This window comes from Pan paniscus, chromosome 1, assembly GCF_029289425.2.
Source record: "Pan paniscus chromosome 1, NHGRI_mPanPan1-v2.0_pri, whole genome shotgun sequence".
Classification (NCBI taxonomy): Eukaryota; Metazoa; Chordata; class Mammalia; order Primates; family Hominidae; genus Pan; species Pan paniscus.
In genome coordinates this window covers 196,114,239-196,131,063 of record NC_073249.2, presented here as the reverse complement: position 1 = coordinate 196,131,063, position 16,825 = coordinate 196,114,239, and the positions used below count along the sequence as shown (strand labels likewise).

At 55.0% G+C, this 16,825-nt stretch overlaps 1 protein-coding gene and 1 long non-coding RNA gene across 3 annotated transcripts; one reads left to right on the top strand and one right to left on the bottom strand.

The window, feature by feature from the left end:
* Nucleotides 1-1,674: 1,674 nt before the first annotated feature.
* Nucleotides 1,675-13,729, bottom strand: MATN1 (matrilin 1). Of its 2 annotated transcripts, XM_055095781.2 has the most exons (8): nucleotides 11,978-13,729; nucleotides 9,925-10,271; nucleotides 7,258-7,480; nucleotides 5,309-5,434; nucleotides 4,428-4,844; nucleotides 3,676-3,828; nucleotides 2,768-2,846; nucleotides 1,675-2,151 (listed from the first exon to the last, which is right to left on the bottom strand). In XM_055095781.2, exons 1-8 carry the CDS (start codon nucleotides 12,069-12,071, stop codon nucleotides 2,100-2,102), a joined length of 1,491 nt encoding a protein of 496 aa, XP_054951756.1. In that variant the 5' UTR covers nucleotides 12,072-13,729; the 3' UTR covers nucleotides 1,675-2,099. The 2 variants fall into 2 exon arrangements, with proteins under 2 accessions (XP_054951756.1, XP_054951750.1); XM_055095775.2 differs by lacking the exons at nucleotides 5,309-5,434; nucleotides 9,925-10,271; nucleotides 11,978-13,729 and having other exon boundaries at nucleotides 7,258-9,412.
* LOC130540662 (uncharacterized) lies at nucleotides 10,108-15,274 on the top strand. Its single transcript, XR_008954651.2, has 2 exons — nucleotides 10,108-10,242; nucleotides 14,261-15,274. It is a non-coding gene; the product is annotated as an uncharacterized LOC130540662 (long non-coding RNA).
* Nucleotides 15,275-16,825: the final 1,551 nt, after the last annotated feature.

The window sequence follows — 16,825 nt, the reverse complement described above, 5'->3', positions numbered from 1 at the left end:
TAGCCGTGGGGAGAACTGCAATGAGTGAAGGGCAAGAGTTTGGGATTGAAAGATCCCAAGAAGCTGGTCCGTGCCTTCATCAGAGCCTGGTGACAAGGTCCTGCCACTACTCCACCCACCGGGCAGGGAAGAACAAGGTCCTATTCCCAGGCAGGGCTTCCACCCCATCTCTGACTCCACTCATCACGGACATCTGTTGCTTCTGCCCACCAGCTACCAGGCCATGGTGTCCGCTAACGACCCCCTCCTCCTCCTTGGGGACACACTGCTGAGCCTTCTCAGTCCATATCAACATGGCTGCCTCTCCCCCTCCCCACCTGTGTGGGGAAGAGAGGGGAGTGGATAATCTCAGAAGAAAGGAAGAATGAGCAGAGTCATAACTTCTCAGGTGGCTGTGTCAAGGAGCCTCCTTGGACAGCAGAAAAACTCCTGCCCCAGGGACGGACAGAGAGAAAGGGCTTGGTGAACTGTGTAGGAGGTGGAGTCAGGTCATGGGGGCGAGGGTGGCTGTGCCCCAGTTAAGTCGCGCTTGTGTAGTTGTGCTGTTGTACTGATGTGGCTCTTGGGTACCGTTCGTGTTGTTATTCTGCCTCTTTGAACTGCCTCCGAGGAAGGTCTTTCGGTGTGGTCTGAGCTTCTTGTAAAAGCCTTTTAGACATGCTCTCAAGTGTGAATCTAGTAGTAACACTAAAAATGCTCCATTAAACAAGAATAGGTTCAGAAAATCACCAAGGCTCCCCCTCTGAGAGGACAGAGATGGAGATTCCGGAGCAGCACTGGTCCAATAGGGGCCTGGGGGAGGTGGCCGAGATCTCAGGGTGTGACCTGCAGACCCCACATAGGGCTGGAGGAAGGGAACATGGGGCCAGGAGTCTTTCTCTTGTGCAGTCTCTGAGGTGGGGCTGCTGACATCTGTGTTGGGGACTTTGGGTTGGGGGTGATGCTGCCTGTGCACAGGAAACAAACAGAACTCCAATAGGGCATGTTGGGGGCGGGAGGGGAGAGGCACCTAGGGCAGCCCAGGCCCAGGCTGGAGCCCTTCCCATCATCTCACGCACACACTCACCCCGTGGGCTCCCAGGTATCAAGAGGAGGCACAAACCCCTGGTACGACCTAAACCCACTCTCTTTTCCTCTGGCTGGTCCCTCTGGCTGGTGGGGGTGACATGAGCACCCTGCTCAACTGTATGTCTCTTAGGGCAGGAACTACGTCTGTCTCATACAGCACCATCCCCCCCACCGCCATTGCCCTGTAAGTACATGATACCTGAACGAATGAGTGAACGAATGAATGAATGAACAAATGAGTCCTATCTGGTGTCATTGCCCTTTTTCTCTGAAGCCTTTTTCTTTTGATGTTCTTCAGTCCTAGATTCAAGTCCTGTCTCTCAGCGACCCACTGCTGAGCAAGTCATTTCATCATTTAGACTCTCAGCTTTCCCATTTGTAATGGGGATAATTTGAGTCTTTTCTGGGTAAGGTTACTGGAAGTGAAATGAGGTCAAGTAAATGAATATGTAACTGAAAAGGCAGGACAAACACCAGCTGGTTTTGGTGTGGTCACTGTCATCACTGTCACCACCACTGTTACCATCCTTCCAACCATCCCCTCCCACCACATCTTCATCCATTCTTTTCCCTGGTTCCCAAATAACCACACTGCCTCTAGCCCCATTCAGTGCTTACGTTAAATCACATTTAATTGTTTCTCACCGGAGAATAGAGAAATCAGTAAAGAAATTCACAGCACTCAGGGTCAAGAAAGGGTTAACTAAAAAAGATGGTAATATATTAAGCTTTTGATTATAAAAATGCAAACGCAGTCCCTGTCACACTCACCCCTGCATTATCACTCTCACACTCACATTCTGGCAAGACTCATGCCCACCCTCAGGCGCACGTGCACACACACACACACATGCACGCATACACGCACGCACACATACACACATGAGCTCCCAAACGCCATTACACGCTCCCGATAGGCACACCCAGACACACCCCCTCCCACCCCCAGGCTGGCTTCCCTCACTAAAATGGCAAAGCTACGGCGGACACGTGCAGGGCGCTTGGAGAGGCCACAGTGGTGACAGGCAGCCTTAGACGACTGTGTTCTCCAGGATGGCCAGCCGCTTACTCACAGCTTCCAGTGGACTCAGAGTTAAGGAGAGGTGCAGGTTGGCCAGAGCAGGGCAGGGATGGCTGTGGCCCTGCACTCAGGCCCCTGCAACACCCCACTACAGCGTGCATTCTCCCCTCTGTCAGAACTTATCCATCCCCTGTCCTCAGAATGGTGCTTTCCAAAAAACACAGCCAGTTACTGTGAGCCACGAGTGCCCAGCCCTGCTCAGTTGCAGATTTAGCCCTGCTGGGTCCCCCACCTAGTCCTGGCTGAGCCAGGGGTACTGTCTGGGGCCCAGCCCCACCTCTGAGTGGGTACTGGGGTCAGGCACGTCACCATGAGCCTGAGAAATGGGGCATCCACGGGCTCCATGTTCTTCAGAGCATGTCCAGGACTCTGGTGTGTGTCCAGTCCCTAGATCCTGGCTTCTGCCTCAATTTCTCTGTTTACCTTCTAGGAGTCTCTGCTTTTGACAGGGTGTGCACCCAAGCTGGCTTCAGCTTATTCTGCCAGAATGCAGCCCATCAGCAGTAAGCAGGCCAAGAGAAGCCTGCCCAACTGACCACATTTGGGCCATGCCCCCGCCTCCCCCAACACTGCCCTGCACCCCTCCCCGGCCCCAGCCCCCTCTGGGAAGGGATATGTTTCCTGGTCAGGGCCTGCAGCAGCCCCTCCACTTTGGCTTGGAATCTCACCAGGGACTCGCAGGCACACAGGTCTTCCTCTGCAGGGGACAAGGAGGAGGGAAAGAGAAAGGAACTGTTGAGTGGCTGCCCAGGAGGAGGGAGGACAGTCACTGCCCAGGGCCAGGACTCAGGATTCCTGGGGAGGTGAGGGGCTTAGGGGACCTGAGGAGGCAGAAAGATATAGATAGTCCTTGAGACAGCACCCTTAGGAGTGATAGAGGGGTGACCCCTGAACATCTTCCTGGTCCCTTGGAGCCCTGAGAATGAACTAGGAGAGCATCCCTGTACCTGCTGCATGAAGAACACTATTAGGGGCCCCTATGTCACCTCAGTGAGTTCACCCCAGCCCTTTGGGTTTGAAGTCATTAATCCCGTCTTACAGGTGAAGAATCCAAGAAGTGAAAAAACTTGCCCATGGCCAACAGCGCCAGAGCAAAGACACAGGCCCAGGCATGCCTGGCTCTGAAGCCCACACTCCTTACCACTAAGAACCAGCTGGTGAGGTCACCAGGGAGGACCAGAGAGGCAGTAGGGTTCAAATCTTGGCTCTCCCAGCTATTAACAGTTGTTCCACCCCTTTGGCCTTGTTTATCCCATCTATAAAATGGGGTTAATGACATTCTTACCAAATAGGATCAGATGATGTAATATCCGGAGAGCACTGAGAACAGTGCCAGCCACGTAACAAGCATTCAACATGTTTGCTGGTAGTAAGAGCTGTACGCGCCAGCCCACCTTCTGGTTCTGCCAACTCTTGGTGCCACCTCGGCCCCTGCTTTTCCCCACCCACACCCAGTTCCAGGATGGCTCCACCTCCACAGTGCCCCACCTGCAAATCCCATCAATGCCAGCCCTGGCCTCACTCACCCACACAGATCTTCTTCTGCAACTTCTTGCCTATCTGATTGATGGTCTTGAAGTCAGCCGTGTAGAAGTAGTGCTCTGCCACAGGCTCTGAGGCTATTTCCCTCAGCTCATCCTCCACGGCATTGCCCACACCCACAGCAAACATCTTAAAGCCTGCCAGGAGGAACAGGAGAAGTAAGGCTGGACATGGGGATGGGCAACAATATGGCTGAGCCTCCTGGGGAAGGCTTAGGCAGCCAACACCAGACACCTCCTGCTGGCAGCTGCTGGAATTGCAAGCACAATGCCTGGAACAAGGACAATGAGGAAATCAATATTTACTGAGGTTCTGCTCTGTGTCAGACCCTATAGTGACTTCCTGTACTGGCAGCTTTGTACAGCAAGCTTCATTTAACCCTAATAATCATCCATCTGGTGGTTATTTTTTCCTCATTTAATAGGTTACAAAACAGACTCGGGCTTGTTCCAAAGTAGAGTTGCCTTCCAACAGATGATGTGTTCTTGGGAATATCCAGCTGGAAAAGTTCCAAGCCTCACTTACAAAAGGACCATCAAAACAAGCCACTTACTTTTCTGGGGCCTCAATTTTGTCATTGATATAAGAGAGAATTGGACTAACCAATCCTCCTCATTCAAACTCACCTGGGTTTAGGGCACTAATCAGAAGACACCAAGATAAACTACAGTTGGGCTATACCCGTGTGTACCCCTGGCCATCAGTGGTGTCCAGGGTCCAGGCAGGCAACACCTACCGAGGTCTTTGGCCTTCTTGGCAGCATCATTAATGTAGTCCTGGCTCCGGCCATCAGTGAAGACAATGCCCACCTTCTGGGCCCCGGGCCTAGCCCCACTGGACACAGTGAAGGAATTGTCAATGAGGTACTTGAGAGCAGCCCCGGTCATTGTGCCCTTCTCCATGTAGGACATATTCCGCACAGCCGCCTTGATGTCCTTCTTGGTGTGGAAGCGACCCAGGGGGAACTCCTGGCGCACAGAGCTTGAGTACTGCACCAGCCCCACCTGGGCCAGCTTGTCTGACACGTCCAGCGTATCCACGATCTGATTGATGAACTTCTTCACCAGCTCAAAGTTCTCTGGCCTCACACTCTTGGATCCGTCAATGAGGAAGACCAGGTCAGTAGCCGAGCTGCCACCACCACCACTGCAGACTGTAGAGGACAGGAAGGCAACGGGCTGAAGCTGAAGGACATAGTCATCCATCCTGCTCCCTGGCTGGACACCCACCACACACCAAGCTCTGTGCTGAGGATCATTCCATTGCGCCCTCAGAACTGCCTCTATAAAGCCAAGGTGACTGGTCCCACTGTACAGTATTGGAAACTGAAACTCCAACAGCTGTGAGATCACACAGCTCAGAAGTGGTAGCACCAGGATTTGATTTTGAGACTATGTGAGTCCTTCTACCACACTAAACCCACCACCCATTGTGTTGAAAACAGGGACAGAAGTCAGGCGAGAACTTCTGCAGATACCAAACTCTAAAAGGCATCTGTCTGCTTTGAAGATTGGTTCAGAGGTATGGTGCAGGGAGGCTTGAATGGGTTTCCTGGGGAGGCCCCGTCACCTCCCCTCCACACCCTCTCCAGGGCGAGCCTGTGTCCACCCCACTGACCATTGCAGGTCTTGCCGTCGCTGTTCAGAGTGAAGCCCTCGTGGCAGGCGCAGGTGTAGGAACCCGGGGAGCTGATGCACACCTGCTCACAGTCATGGTCCCCTGTGGCGCACAGGTCTGACACCACTGCGGGGACAATAAGTAGCTCAGATCTCACAATCATAGCGCCTTGGGCACTACAGACAGGTAGTCCCTCCCTGACTGTGGATACCAGGCCCCATCCAGACTCAGGGAAACTAAGGTCTCCAACATACTGGGGCCCAGGCCCCCGACTCTCAGCCCACATCTGGAATCATTGCACCAGTGCCTAGATCCCTGAAGAAGGTTATAATGCTGATGATAAGAATGAAAAGTCTCACTAAAAAGGTAAAGGCCAAGGGTTAGGGCCTTTAGTCTGTTTAGTTCACTGCTGTATCAAGACATCCAAGGGTCTAGAACAGCATACAATGAACACAGCACCTATCTGTCAAATACCATATAATGAGGGTTACATTTTGCATTATCTCACTGGATCCTCGCAATAACGTGCATGCTCTTCTTAGACCCATTTTACAAATGGGTAAAGTCCCTGCCCTAACCCCGATCCTGTCCTACTGGACACCCTGCCCCTGCGGGTCACATCCCAAAGACCCACACACACACCTCCCCTCCGAGAAGGGCTCTGAACCTTCTCCTGCCAGTGCCCAGGCCTCTCAGACTCTCCCGCATCACAGAAAACTCTGGCACCCAAAACTCACGACACAGAAACGTGTAGGTTTTCTGGGAGCTCTCCTTCCTGAGCTCCGGGCCCTCCTTGGTCCCTGCCAGGATTCTGCCACATAAAAGGGCTCTGTTGTTTTGTGTGTGTGTGTGTGTGTGTGTGTGTGTGTTTGAGACGGAGTCGTCTCGCTCTGTCGCCCAGGCTGGAGTGCAGTGGCACGATCTCGGCTCACTGCAAGCTCCGCTTCCCGGGTTCACGTCGTTTTCCTGGCGCAGCCTCCCGAGTAGCTGGGACTACAGGCGCCCGCAACAACGCGCGGCTAATTTTTTGTATTTTTAGTAGAGACGGGGTTTCACCATGTTGGCCAGGATGGTCTCGATCTCCTGACCTCGTGATCCGCCCGCCTCGGCCTCTCAAAGTGCTGGGATTACAGGAGTGAGCCACCGCGCCCGGCCATAAAAGGACTCTTAACATCGCCTCTCCCCAACTCCCTTAACCTGGGGCTGGAGACCCTCCTCCGTTATCAGGCTCCGCCCCAGCTACGGCCCCACCCCTGGTGCTGGCACCACCTCAGTCTAATCCAGGTTCCACCCCCAATCCACCTAAGCCGTGTCCCTAGCCCTGGCCCCGCCCTGATGTTCCCGTGTAACTCAGTCCCCGCCGTTTTATAGGCTACCGCCCCAGCCAGGCCCCGCCCTCTGATGTGGCCCCGCCCCCCGACGCTGACTTTTTCTGTCTTCACTTTAGCCCTGGCTCCGCCCCTAGCTTTGGCCCGCCTCAGCGCGGACTCTCAGTCTCTGCGCCTGCCACGGCCTCGTCCCGCTCAGCCCTGGCCCTGCCCCTGGGGCCGACTCTCTCCGCCTCCGCCCCGGCCCCGCCCTGGCACTGACTGTCTCCGTCTTCGCCCCTGCCCTGGCCCCGCCCTCTGCCTGCTCTGGCCCTGTCCCGCCGCTCTCTCCGTCTCCGCCCCACCCTTTCCCCGCCCCGGCGCTGACTCTCTCCGTCTCCGCCTTCGCCCCCGGCTCCTCCCCGGCCCCGCCCCGGCACTGACATTCTATCTCTCTCCCGTCTCCGCCTCTGCCCCCCGGCCCCGCCCCTGCCCCGGCCCCGCCCCTGCCCCGCCCCCGCCCCGCCCCCGCGCTGGCTCCGTCTGCGCCTCAGCCTCGGTCCCGCCTCCAGCCCTGGCCCCGCCCCGCCGCTCTCCCCTTCCCCGCCCCTGCCCTGGCTCCGCCCCCGCCTGCCCGCGCACCGCAGAAGGCCTCCTGGAACTTCCTGGACAGCTTCTCGATGACGCTGTAGCTCTCCACGTAATCGACGTGTTCGTCCTGCGGCTCGCTGGCGATCTGCCGCAGCGTGGCCTTGTCCACGCGGCCCACTCCGATGGCGAACAGCTCGACGCCGCTGGCCCGGGCCCGCGCAGACACGTCCTGCACGCTGTCCTGGGGCCTCCCGTCTGTCACCACGATGACCACCTGCGACACGCGGGGCGGTGTGACACCGGGCTCCCGGAAGCCCACGGGACTGTCCAGGAGAGGAGGCTGAGGCCCGGAGAGGCGGGAGGACTGCCGGGTCGCACAGCCAGGCGGCACCCGGGGGAAGAGGACCTGGCTGGCCAAAGAGGAGACCCGTTTCCTCTGAGAGACGTGGCTGGGGGGCTTTCCATCTGCGTCGCCTCCCTCGGGCAGGCAGCTCTGAGATGCCCGGAGGGATGTGATGCCCCATCGCCAAATTGGGGCCTCTAAGGTCAGGGCCATGCCTTCCCCTCAGACTGAGGCGGCTGAGGGCAGGGTCCTCAGGCTGATGGCTGTGGGAGTCGTGCCACGCCCCTCGTGCCCCCGGGAGGCCGGGCCGGGGCTGGGGTGGGGATCCGGTGGTTCCACATGGTGCAGTTCTGCGCTTTGGCCACCAGATGGCAGCCGAAGCTAAGGGATGGGGCTGCCGTCTCCCGTCCTGCTGTCCTTGTCCCTCTAAGACCCGGGACCCTGGACCAGGGAACGGACGGAGGGCCACTCCCATGTGGATGCCCAAGGGACCGACCCAAGAAAGATGCCACCCTTATCCTCCTCCACTCCCCGGTATGATACATGCCCCTGCCAGAGAGGGAAAGAATCTGCCTGCTCCCCTCCCACTAGGCTCCTCTGGTCTGTACCCCGGAAAGAAAGAGGTGGCGGACTCTGTCGCTGAGATCCGGCTTCGTGACCCCCTGTCTGCACCCGCCCTGAGGCTAGGGCGCTCCCAGCTCTGCCCAGTCTGGGTTAGGCATCCAGTCCCGCTTTGCTGCTTCTCTGCTTCTGACTTGGGTCTGTTTCTGATTCCTGGGTCCCATCCTTAGCCCCAGGCCCTGACCCCCTGTCCTGATGACAGGCAGTTGAGACAGGCCGTGTTTAGAAATGCAGCTCCACAAGCTACAGGTCACCTTCCTGAGCCTCAGTTTCTTCAACTGTAAAAAGGGTTGTGGTGAGGTTGAGTGAGATGACTCCTGGTTAGAAGCCAGAAAGGGCAACTATTATTTTTACCATCATTACCCTGGGCTACCTGGGGAGTGACTTTGCACAATCTCTTCCTCTCCAGGGGCCTGGGCTCCTGGTTCTGAAAATCTAGCTGTGACTATTCGCTGCCATCCCGAGGCCCACTGCCTCCTCGAGTCCCTACTCCCCTCCCTGCAACCCAGCTTTCAGATTGTCCACCTTGTTGGGTCCTCCCACAGGTGAACTCCAGGCTGAACACCTGGAGTCTGGTGCCAGCTCCCCCAGCGCCTCTGTGTCACCTGCTGGAGGAGCTCTCTCCTCACTTGCCCACCCCACGCCACCACCCCCATCTCCTTCACCCTCTCCACCACCTCAACCATCAGCTTCATCTACAGCACCCCGTGCTGAAACTTGTAGTTGGCCCCAAGACCGACAGGCTGCCTGATACGTCATTTCTTTAAGGGGTGGTAATGGCTGGGATTATATGCTGTTGTCTCTGTGAACGCTTTTCCCACTTATTGGCTGAGCAAGTTGCTTAAGCTTCTTATGCCTCAGTTTCACCATCTATAAAATGGGGATACCACCTCCGAGCAGAATCATGTTCATTTATCCACTGTGTGCTAGAGAGTGGGGTATGGAGGAGGGATAAGAAAGAACCTCCCCTGAGCTGGGGCCCTGAGCAGGGAAGTGGCAACTCGGGCTAACAAGGGCTGCAGTGGGGAAGTGCTGGAGCCTGTGGGGGTGCCACAGGAACAGAGGACACCTGGCTTAGCCTCAGGTTCTGTGCTGAGCCCTGAACATGACAGTGAGGATACAAGTCCTGGGAAACACTCAGCCCTCTGCCTGGAGCCCTCACTGACAGCACAGGTGGCAGCACAGCCCTTCCATTTCTGAGCCCCTGCCCTCAGAGAATTATGAAATTAAAAATTATCGAATGCCATGATGGGAAGCCTTATGTTTATGAACTCAGTCCTCATAGCAGCACTTGGAGAAGGTGTTATCATTACTCCCATTTTACAGGTGAGGAAACCGAGGACCAGTGACATGACGTCACTTGCTCAGGGTGGCACAGCTAGTATGGTGGAGCAGGGCATGAACCCAGACAGGCTGGTGGCGGAGGCCACACCTTCACTCCTCCCATAAGCATCTGGCCTGTCTGCAATGTCTTCAAGGGGCTCAGACTGGTCAGGAACCAAGGTCAACTAAACTGAAATGATTGTGAGCTCCTAGGATGGAAAGGTTGGGTAAAGGTGGCTTCAAATCCCAGCTCTGTCACTTGCAACTGGTGACCTCTGTCTAATGACCGCCCCTCTCTGACCCTGTTTCCCCAGCTATGAAATGGCCACCTCACGGGGCATCATGGGAATCAAAGTGTCTGCAGGCAAAGCTCATAACTCTGAGCGGGAGCCTCCAAACAGCAGCATCCTAGCAGGGTGGCGTGCACGTACCTTGCTGATGTCAGGGGACCTGGAATGACCACCCTCTGCATCGCCGAAGGCTTTAGTGATAGCGAACTGGATGGCCAGGCCAGTCATGGTGCCTGTGGACAGCGGCTGGATACGGCGCACAGCCTGCAGCAGTGCGGCCTTGGAGACGTGAGCCCGCAGCGAGAACTCCTGCTTCACAGTGCTGGCATAGTTGACCATGCCCACCCGGGTGGCATTGGGCCCCACGTCCAGCGACTCGATGACCTGGGACAGGAATACCTTCACTTTCTCAAATTCAACAGGCCGAACGCTGCGAGAGCTGTCGACAACAAACACCAGGTCCGTGGGCCGCGTCCGGCAGAGATTGCCTGGGAGTGGGGCAGGAGGGGTAAGGCAGAGAGCAGAGACACAGGTCAGGGACTGGGCCTGAGGACACAGAACGCGGCTTCTTAGATCCAGGTGCGAGGCCTCGGGCCCAGTAGGCTGCAAACTTCAGCTGGGCAGCTGAGCCCTTTTGTCAACATGCAGACACCAGCAAGCAACTTGCCAAAGGCCCCCTGCTCAGCCCATGGGGAACACAGAGGGCCAAGCCTGGCCTTGGGCCATTTGCTTCACTTCTCTGAGCCTCAGTTTCCTCATCTGAGCAGTGAGCTAGCAATCCCTCCTTACAGGATGTTTTGAGGAGCCAGCAGGGGGCCAGGCAAGCAATGAGTATTCCAGGGGTGGCAAAGGACCCTGCGGCCTTGAAAACACATTTAGGTTTCAGCCCAGACTTGCTGCCAGAAACAAGGGCAGTTATTTCTTCTAGCTGGGCAGGAGGGTACCAAGGATGGGCCCTCCAGGCATGGGCACAGGCTTGAGAGCCAAAGCAGTGCCCGTCAACATGGCCTCTTTCATCTGAGCATCAAAGCAAATCACCAAAGTGGAACCAGTTTCCCTCAGCCTGGCAGTGCCTGCTGGCGGGTTGCTGAAGACAGGGAAAAGGAGCAGGAATTCCTGGTGGCCACCTCGGCAGCCTGATCAGGTGCACACCAAGACACACCCCCGAGGAGCAATGTCCTCCAGAGACCCAAGAAGGCAGCACCCTGTGCTGGGAAGTATGCAGGGTCAGAGTGAGTTCAGGCCTGGGTTCAAATCCTGGCTCAGCCACTCTGTGGGGCCCTGGGCAGATCATTGCACCTTTCTGAGCCTCTGTGATCTCACATGTCCAGTGGAGAGAATAAGGCTACTGTCGCTGGCCTGGGCCTGCAGTCAGGAAGGTCTCACTACAAAGGCCCTTCCCTCCCCATCCCATGCGGAGTCTGAGCTGAGCAGAGCCAATCCCAAAGAGGAAAGGGGAAACGTGCAGGGCCGTCCCAACCCCCAAGTCACAGTAACTCACAGTGCCCTAGACTGGGGCTCTGGACATCAGAGTTCCTCAGGAGACCTTAGAAATCACCATGCAGCTGGCTCCCTGCCGTCTACTAGCTAAGGCTACAAATGGGTAAACTGAGACCCAAAGAGGGAAAGGGAATTGGCCACACCGTACAGCAGTAGATCAATAACCTAGAGGCTCTGGGGCTATCTCACTGTGTGGTCTTAGGCCCTCACTGACCTCAGTTTCCCCATCTGTACAGGAAGAATGGGCATTCCAGGACTCAGTGCCCAAACCTGAAACTCTGGGGGGTGTTATTGCCCCCAGGGAGCCCAAGGCTGGAAGGACCCGCAAAGGGGGCATGAGCTCTTGGCATCCCAGGTCTGCTGTCATCAAAGAGCCATGGGCTCAGCCCTGGGCTTGGTGCCGCTCCAGACGTCAGCCAGCTCTCTGAGTAGCTTCTGCTCCCCAGAGACCTGGAAGACCAAGGTCCCTGCCTCATGCATGGTCCCTGAGGGCTGAGGAGCACCCCTGCCCTGACCCTTATAAGCACCATGGTCCCTGTCTGCTCCTGCACCAGCCCACTGCCCACCACTGCCGCCCTGCTCCCTTCCCCATCCTGGATCCCATGTGCTCCCTGCCATATCGGTACCCAGCCCCCAGTGCTGAGGGTCAGGGCCCACTAGCTCAGTAGCCCCCTTCTCACGCAGGCCCCCTCACCTCTGGACTGGGGGGCGAGGCCAGGGCTGCACGGGGCCTGGAGCAGCAGCAGCAGGCTGCAGAGCATGAGGCTAGTGCCAGAGAGGACCCTCATAGTTCTGGCAGCACGGGCAGCAGTCGGCACGGTTGTGGGACCAGTGGGGTCCAGGTCTTATCAACCCCACTGCCCGCCCAGCCTTTGGGTCAGGTGGCCCCCAACTGACGACTGACGTGGGGGCAGCCCGCCCTGGCCCCCAGCCCCCCCAAGGGCGGGGCTTGGGCTGAATGGAGGTGTGTGTGCCCTGAGAGGGCGGGAGCGCCTGGCCCAGGCTTCAGAGGCCCCTCTGACCACAAGGGCTCCTTTGCTTGCAGAAGCAACTAGAACGGCAGCTGGAATTTGGGAAATCTCAGGTGGGTGGGGGGTGGCTCCTCCAGGGGCTGGAGCCCGCGCTGCCTTGAAGCTCCACCCCAAGCCTAGGCATACCTGAGTCCAATGGCCCGGCCCAGCCCAGCCCTGTCCTGCACCTTCATCCCACACCCAAATCCTTCCCCCACTCACAACCCCAAGTTTCTCATTAAATTCACTTCCCCTTCCCCAGCCTCACTGTGCCCTGCTCTCCGCACACACCCTGCTCTCCAGCTACCCCTGGATTCTCCTCGAAGGCCTCCAGGCCATCACACATGCAGGGCCATCTGCCCAGAATCCTTTCCTCTCACTAACTCTCTGCCTTGTAGAATCTTTCAAGGTCATAATTAGGGCTAACATGTACCTTCACTGTTAGTATGGGCAGGGCAGTGGAGACCATGGTTAAGAGCACAGACTTGGGAGCCAGGTTACCTGGGTTTGCTATACCAGCAAACCACCTGTGTGACCATGGGCAAGTGACTTCACCTCTCATGTCTCAGATTGCTCGTCTGGAAACTAGGGATGGTAATAGCGCCTCCTAGGGTTGATTCAAGGAGCAAAGGAGTTAGATGAGGTTTCTCAGTTAATCCTCTTGACAACTTTGTAAAGCAGCTACTGTTAAAGAACAGAGAGGTAAAATAACTTGTCTGAAGTTACACAGCTAAGAAGTGTTATTGCCAGGATAGAGCCCCAGGCCCAGCTCTCAGCCATGCTGCTGTCTCAGTGTAGCTTGATGTAGGTGGCTTCTCCCTGCCCATCTCTTCCTCCTGTGGGTCCCTGCTTGGCCCACCTCACCTGTGAGCCTGTGGATTCAACTCTGCATCAGGCCCAGCACAGAGAAGGCAAAGATAAAGCCTTCTAAACAAAGTAACATCAGCAGGAACGATCCCCTTCTTTGCATTTGGGTCAAGTAGTTCATGAGATAGAGCAGAAAGAGCATGGGCTTGGCTACCTGAGAGATCCAGGTTCAAAGCCACTTCTGCTCCTAACTGGCTGTGTGACCTGGAGCTGGTGACTTAACCTCTCTGAGCCTCAGCTTGCCATGGTGCAGTGGGAATGGTCGTTCTTGATCTGCCTGCCCCATGTGAGGGGCAAGAGGGGGACAGAAGTGGAGATGGAGTTAAAGGATTGTCATTGCTCCAGGAGGCAGAATCCTAAGACTTGGGACCTATGCACTTCACTCTGTGTAAATTATACCTCAATAAAAGGAAATGTACAGACAAAAAGCGACTGCTGGGTGCAGCAGACCCAACTCACTGCTACCACACTCTTTAGCAATAATTATAACAATCCCTTCCACCCTTGACATGGCAAAGTTACTCACTCTACCACTCTATCTCATTTGCTCACCCAACAAACCTGTGAAGTCAGCAGATCTGAGTCTGTTGGCCCATTTGTCAGATGGAGAAACTGAGGCCCAGAGAGGTTCACTGACTTACCCGAAGCCACCAGCCAGTTTAGGGGCAGAGCCAAGCCTAAAGCTCAGGCCTCACTCCCCTTTGCACCAGTGTTAGAGAAGGAGGAGGTTAAGAGCATTGCCTTCTGACTTTTTCCCCTTACATTTCATGTGTGCCTAATTCACAGCCCTCCCCAATTCCAAAAACCACTTGAAGCTGCTGATTCCTTTTTCTGCTACAACTTTGAAGTCGAATTCTCCTCCAGAGATGCTGCAGGGTGTGATGATGGTGGTGACTCTCCCTTCCCAAAATGGTGTAATAAAGGTGTTACCTGTCTCCCCAAGGACGTGAGCTCCCTCCGAGCAGGGGGCTTGCCCGTCTCAGTCACCACTGAATCCCTGGGACCCAGCATGGTGCCTGGCACAGGATCTCTGGTGAGCAAATGAAGGAATGAATGAAAACTAACTACGAACCTGTTCCATTTCCCTACAAACCACCCAGGGTCACACAAGGGCCATCCACGGTGACCAGTGGTGAGAAACGCAATGCTGTCCTCGTGCCATGCTGGAGGTGAACGAGGAGAATGTGAGCTGGGGTCTCCTCACCAACTGCTCCCCCCACCCCAACCCCCCTGACAGCCAGGGCTGTGTCCGGGGCTCAGGGCACAAGGCTCCGTTAGCTGGGCAGCAGCTGGCCCATGAAACAGCCCTTTCAGCTCCACCTCTGAATGGCAGTTCTATGGGCTCCTCGGAAGAACACAGGCGCCTTCTCTGTGTCACTTCTCCGCTCATTAGCAGAGCTGCAGAAATACACTACAGGTAAGTTTTCAGGAACAGAGATGGGTCCCCACCCCGACCACCACCAGAAAAAAAAAAAAAAGGCAGCTTTGGCATTCTATAGCAGGGGCAAGGCCTGGGGGCGGTGGTGGAGAGGAGATCTAAAAGTTCAGCATATACATTAAGGAAAGAAAATCAATATTTGTGTTTTTTAAATGTGAAACACTTTTCCCCAGGACTCAAAATTGAGAACAGTGTGTCCGGTATGAGCCAGAAGGAAAAAAAATGCACGAAGGGGCCTTCTGCAAGGTTGCTCACAAGTCAAACAGGCAGCTGTGAAGGGCTCTGCTGTTCCCTCCTCCTGTTTTCACATCCCTTAGGCTTCCAGAAACTTAAAGCCGTTAGTATTTCATGCAAGAGAGAGCATTTGTGATCCACGGAGAGGCCCCTGGGCAGTGTGGTTCAGTGGGAAGCACACAGGACTCCCTCCCCAGTGCTCCCAGGATCAGCTCTTTCCCTAAAGAGCAAACCTGGTTATCTCGCAATGACCTAGCTAACACAAATGCAACATCAGCCGGGGCAGCCTGCTCCCTTCACTCTTTGCCCACCATCAGCTGTTTGGCAGTATCCATATACGCCTTTACCAGTATTTATTTAATCTTTTTGTTTAATTCACTCTAAACCAACTCACTTCTTAAAAATTTCTCTGCCTTATAAGAAATAATAGCCATGAAATCACTGGTTTGATGTACGGTTTATTTATTTATTCCAATAAACACTCATTCAATATAAAATTCAAATAAATTCAAAACTAATTAAATTTAGCCTTTTCATCCACATATCACTGAAAATTTTCTTGTTTTCTGCCAGTGGCATGCACGACAGACTTTGAGGAATCCTGTGAAGTGAAACAGCTTTAGAATCAAAGAGAGCTGGGCTTGAGTCCCCCTCTGTCACAGGCCAGCCATGGTAACTTCCGGTAAATCCCTCCTTTTCCTGCCTGTTTCATGTCGGTAGCGTTGGAATCCTAATGCTAATGCCACAGGAAGGTTGTAAGGAAGAAATGCAGTGAATGCTACATCAAGCGTATTGGGCTTTTTTTTTTAGTTTTTTTCTTTTTTTTTTTTTTTTAGGATGGGGTCTCACTCTGTTACCCAGGCTGGAGTGCGGTGGCACAATCACGGCTCGCTGCAGCCTCAACCTCCCGGTTTCAGGTGATCTTCCCACCTGAGCCTCCTGAGTAGCTGGGGCCATAGGTGTTCACCACCATGCCCAGCAAATTTTTTTTTTGTAGAGACAGGGTTTCACCATGTTGCCCAGGCTAGTCTCGAACTCTTGAGCTCAAGTGATCTGCCCACATTGGCCTCCCAAATCGCTGAGATTACAGGCGTGAGCTACCGTGACAGGCCAATGCTTATTGTTTTTACAACGCCTTCTTTTATCAGTCAGGCTAGGATAGGCTATGTTGCAATAACAAACATGCCCCCCAAATCACAATGGCTTAATACAGGGTTTGCTTCTCTCTCCTAGCACCGTCTAGTGCCAGGTGGGTGCCCCCCACATAGGCCCTCTCCAAAGCTGCCTCCACCATTTCCAAGTCCTTGTCTCTGGCCATGTGGACAAGAGAGAGACAGCAAGCATCTCTCTTAACTGCCTCAGAGAAGGAGTACACATTACCTGACTCTACCTGGATGCCCAGGGCCAGGATATGGCATTTAGTTAGCAGTGACAGTCTCTGTCACCATTGCCGGGGGGAAAGCCTTTGTTAGCACTGGATCACCTCTAGATGGAAATTCAGACTTGGCTGGCATTTAAAGCTCTTCACTGTTAGCTTCCTTCCACCTTCCAGGCCATTGTCAGTCTTTCTCTTTCTCTCCCTCTCCTTCCCTCCCTCCCTCTCCCTCTCTTCTCTAGTCTTTCCCTTTCTCCCCCTCTCCTCCCCTCCCACCATCTCCCTCTCTTCTCTAGCACTGAATGAGTCACTCTCCTGTTTTCAGAGCCTCCCAGATAGACTCCAGCCCTCTCACTAGCTCCCTATCAGAGTTTGCACTCAATGCATGGTGACCCATTTTATTTGTAGGGAAATGTGAAACCCTGAAGCTCAGACTCTGAAGGAAACTCAAAGGTCATCTACACCTGGCCACCCATGCTACTCACCTGGTTGTTAAAAATACAAGGTCCACCCCTGCTATGTGCCCTCTCGGGGCCAGAGGGTCAGCCCTCACCCCAGGAGCGGCTGCGAGAGCTTCCCACAGGGAATGGCCCCTATAATCAATCACACTGGAAGAAG